The 4,576-nt window shown below is 33.0% G+C and overlaps 1 protein-coding gene across 6 annotated transcripts in view; it reads right to left on the bottom strand.

Moving 5' to 3' along the window:
- Positions 1–4,576, bottom strand: part of ZCCHC11 (zinc finger CCHC-type containing 11) — a 123,176-nt gene that overhangs the window by 65,633 nt on the left and 52,967 nt on the right. For all 6 annotated transcript variants that reach the window (XM_023519144.1, XM_023519139.1, XM_023519142.1 and 3 more), the window contains exon 4: positions 719–835. In XM_023519144.1, the coding sequence (XP_023374912.1) occupies positions 719–835 (117 nt within the window). The remainder of the gene's footprint in view (positions 1–718; positions 836–4,576) is intronic.

The raw sequence follows: 4,576 nt of genomic DNA, 5'->3' as shown, positions 1-4,576 counted from the left end.
CCCCAAATTTACAAATTCCTAAGGTCTAAAGCTTCTAAGGCCCTAAATGGTCTATACTTCTCCAGCTACACGCCACACCATTTTCTCTCTACCTTTCTCTGCTCTAGTCATACCAGACTTTCAGTTCCTCATATGCCATGTCCTTTCATGCCTAAGACTTTCATTCACGCTTTTTTTTTATATAAATTGCTCTCTACTTAATTCTCTAGGTCACTCATCTCTTTGTCATTTAAACTACTACTTCAAGGTTCAACTCAATGTCACTTTCTCAAAGAAATCTTCCCTGTTACGGAGCAAGTAAATATCCTTGTTCACTTCCTTAGCACCATGTTTCCCCCTTTAATGAGGTTCATTATACTTAAAATGTTACTCAATGTATTCTATCACCAATTCTTAGAAACTCTGAGGGCAAAAACTGTCATTATCTTATTCATTTTTGCCTAGACCTAGCACACAAGAACTCAGTATCAGTTAGACAGAGTGATTGTACCTGATAGCTTTAAACTTAGGAAATAACATTCTTCAGAATGAGCTAACTGGTCTTGAGGAGATTACCCTTGTGACCACTTGAGACAAGGGAAACAATCACAACTTTCAAGGTTACCATTTCAGCTACAAATACAACAAACTGGACAAATATCACATTTTTAGTTTCAAAAATACAAATTATTTGATATAGATTTACCATTTGAAAAATAAAATTTTTAAAAGAACTTACCAAAATATTTTTCTTATGTCTCTTCTCCTTTATATGTTTATGAGCTCCTTGGATATTTTCAATGTGAATTAAGCAAAGTTTGCATAGATACCGGCAATTTGTATATTCTGGTGATCGCTAAAGAGGTAAGTTAAAAATGCATTTTTATAAGAATAAAGGAATAAATTAGTGATATTAAGTGAATAATATAATTATGGATATATAACACACAGAAATAAGGGCTTATTTAAGAAATAAAACTTATAAGGAATAAGTTTTTAATAAACCAATCAGTATTTACATATCCAGGACATAACTGTCCCTTTTCTTAACAGTTATAGATTATGTACTAACTTCCAACAATATTATAATGATAAATGTTTAACACTCATCAAATATTATCTTTAGAACCCAATGTAAGATAACAAAAGTCTTGCTACTTAGTCTTATTCTAATGCTACTTACCCCCAAAATTGGTTTCAAACTTAACTTTCAGTTTTTTTGATTACTATAAGAAATAAAATCCAGTGGCACCCGTAGCTCAGTGGGTAGGGCACTGGCCACATACACCCGGGCTGGCAGGTTCGAACCCAGCCCAGGCTAAACAACAATGACAACTGCAACAAAAATATAGCTGGGCATTGTGTCCCAGCTACTTGTGAGGCTGAGGCAAGAGAATCACTTAAACCCAAGAGTTTGAGGTTGCTGCGAGCTGTGATGCCACAGTACTCTACCGAAGGTGACATAATGAGACTCTGTCTCAAAATAAAATAAAATAAAAAACCCACCTTCAGAAAGAGAATTTCAGTGGAATGGATCAAAAATATGGAAGACAATTTCAAAAGTTGAGTTCTAAAACTATTCCAATCAATCACAGAATCGTGAGAATAAATAGATAACGTCTTGAGGTCACTGCTCTGAAAGGAATAATTCCGACACAGTAATAACAGTACTTTACTCATATTTTGTATATGAATTTTCAAATTCATGATAAAACAATTACTGAGGCCTGTTAGTTACCAGGCATTATGTTAGAATTTCACATACAATTTGTCATTTTAACTCCCCTAATCATTCAGTTAGATTGGTATTATTCTTATTTTACAGATGTGAAAACAAAAGCTCATAGAGCTTTATAACTTTCATAAAGATATATTAAGTGGAAAATGCTGAATTTAAATTCACGTATATCTGGATCTGAAGCCAACACTCTTCCCATAAGATGGTACAAAAAAATATTACAAAAACACAATATATGTTAGATTTTAAAAGTTTCTAATGCCTTACGCTGAAACTTCAGCAATGCTTAGTTTTTATTTCAGACTGATCTTTGAATTCAATAGGCTGCAGCTCCTGCCAAAAAAAGACTATCATCTCAGAATATTACACATGATTTCCTTTATGCATGAGAAATCTGCCCCAAATTTAGCAAAAGTCCTGCCACAGAATAAAAATAAATATAACCACTATTTTTTAGAGTATCTATTAACCATAGAAAAACCATATCAGGATTCCCCATTTAACTGGCAAAGGAACTAAATCTCAGGGACTAAATGATTTGCCCAAGGCAACAAGTAAATAAAAAAATTCAGTTCAATCTAGTTATTTCAACTCTTTAGAATAAAATTCTTTTCAAATCAATTTCTACTGGAAGAAAAAACACAGAAAACTCCACCTCTTAGTTTCCAACCACAATTATTGCTTTCTTTACCAAATGTTTTCTAAAGTTCGTATTATACATCAAACATAAGAGCTGAGTATAATAGCAATAAACAAAACAGATGGAAATCACAGTCTGAATGAGTTTACATTCTAGTGTAGGAAGATGGATAATAAACAAACAAATAAATAGGAATATAGGTGGGGAGAATTACTGTTATTTTTTTAAAACAGTGTCATCACATAAGATCTTATTGATAAAGTGACCCAAAGGAAATAAAGGATTAAGCTATGTGGGTATATGGAAAGAAATATTCTAAGCAGAGGAAAAAGTGAGGCAGAAATGTGCCTACAATGTTTGACAAACTGCAAAAAAACTAGTATAACTGAAACAAAAAGTAATAGAAGCCAGGTAACAAGGTCCCCTGAGAAGATTCTGGCTTTTCTTCTAGGTGTGATGAAGACCATTCACGCTTTCTGAGCAGAGAATTACAAGATCTAGTACTGTAAAAGTATCATTTATATTAAGAACAGAAGCAAGAAATGTTTACTGCAGTTATCAGCATATTGTAATAATCCAGAAAAGAGATGACGTTGGCTTGGCTCAAGATAAGACCAGTAGAGGTATAAAAAGTGTTGGATGCAGGAGTCAGAATAGTATCTACAGAATACCCAAAGCCATGAGTAATGATGAGGTCACTAGGGAGTCATGGAATCAACTGTATGAATTTTTCAGTTGTGAAAAATTAGAAGACAAAGGCATATCTAGACTCTTATAGTAAGAAAATCTTGGTATTACACTACATGGGGAGTCAGAAGACCTGGGAGGACATCTCAACTCTATCACTGGAGCCTGATTCTATCTCCTTATTCATAAAATAATAAAAAACTGCCCTACCTGATAAAATAATTCAATTCTACAAGTAGCTAATCTTTATTTAATACTACATACTAGGTCTTATGCCAACAAATTTATTTTCTCATTTAGTCTTCATAACAGCCCTATGAGCTAGGTACTGTTCTTTTTATTAATCCCATTTTACCAGTGAAGAAACTGTGGTTGAAAGAGATTAAGTAATTTATCTGATATCCAACAAGTAAGTGACAGAGCTTAAACCCAGTGACTCTAAAATCCACTATGACCACTATGCATACTTACCTCTAATTACCAACCAACTGCTTTAAGCAAGATACTACATAAGCACAATATCAAAAAAGACAAAAATGCTCTCACCATCATAAATTTCTAGTTTAAAAGAACATATGAATAATCTTGAAACATTTCCTTTCTTATAGTTATGCTTTATTTTATCATTAGAAAAACAGACTAATTAGCCTTTTTAAACTTTCTGTAGACAAGCTATCAAAGGAGAATGATTTCTGGACATGAAGATTCCAAGTATGGAAATTTACCCTTCTAATCGGTTGGATTTTTGTCTTCTTTGGCACATAGCAAAAAATCTGTATCTTTATTCCTCAATTAGATAATCTATGGGAACACTATGAACCAAAGGACCTGATGAAGTCAAGGTACTTAGGAAGAATATTTATACTGGATGTCTGAAGTATGTAAAGAAAAATGTTAATTAACTGAAATTAGCATGAAATGAAAAATGTTAATTAATTAAAATTAACATGAAATGTCAATTACTTGAAAACAAGAGGCTTGGAGGGCATAAAAAATAAAGAGGTATCAGAAAAGGGATCAGACATATATCGGTTTTATTACTGGTAATTGCTGATTGTTTAAGTTCAATAAATAAAATGCTTTCCAATGCTTCCAAGAATCTTTTCCCCCCAGGCCATTCTTTCCTAATACTATCAAGTCCCCATTCCACCCCAACTTCTTCCTTTTCTGCTTCATTCCTAAGTATCTTCCCATCCAGTTACCCACTTATTTTTACTGAAAAGAAATTTTCACATTTCCTTTGCACAGGATATATAATTTACCTATACCACCCTTCTCCTACTAACTTTATCAACTCCTAGTCAATCTTTGAGACTTGGCCCCAATGTCACCTCTTTTAGAAACATTCTCCAAATTCCAAATTGATACCTCTATACCTCCAACTTCAGAAGGTCACTCTTTTGCCCATGATTCTATTTTCAAACAATATTGCTATTATTACTATCATTTCCATAGTTTCTTTCTTTAATTTCAGATTAATAAGAGGTTGGGTACAATCTTTGCATTTATAAGATAAATCTGAATTGTAATTG

Source organism: Otolemur garnettii, unplaced genomic scaffold, assembly GCF_000181295.1.
Source record: "Otolemur garnettii isolate 467f Iridium unplaced genomic scaffold, OtoGar3 scaffold00159, whole genome shotgun sequence".
NCBI lineage: Eukaryota > Metazoa > Chordata > Mammalia > Primates > Galagidae > Otolemur > Otolemur garnettii.
This window is presented reverse-complemented; position numbering and strand designations above follow the sequence as displayed.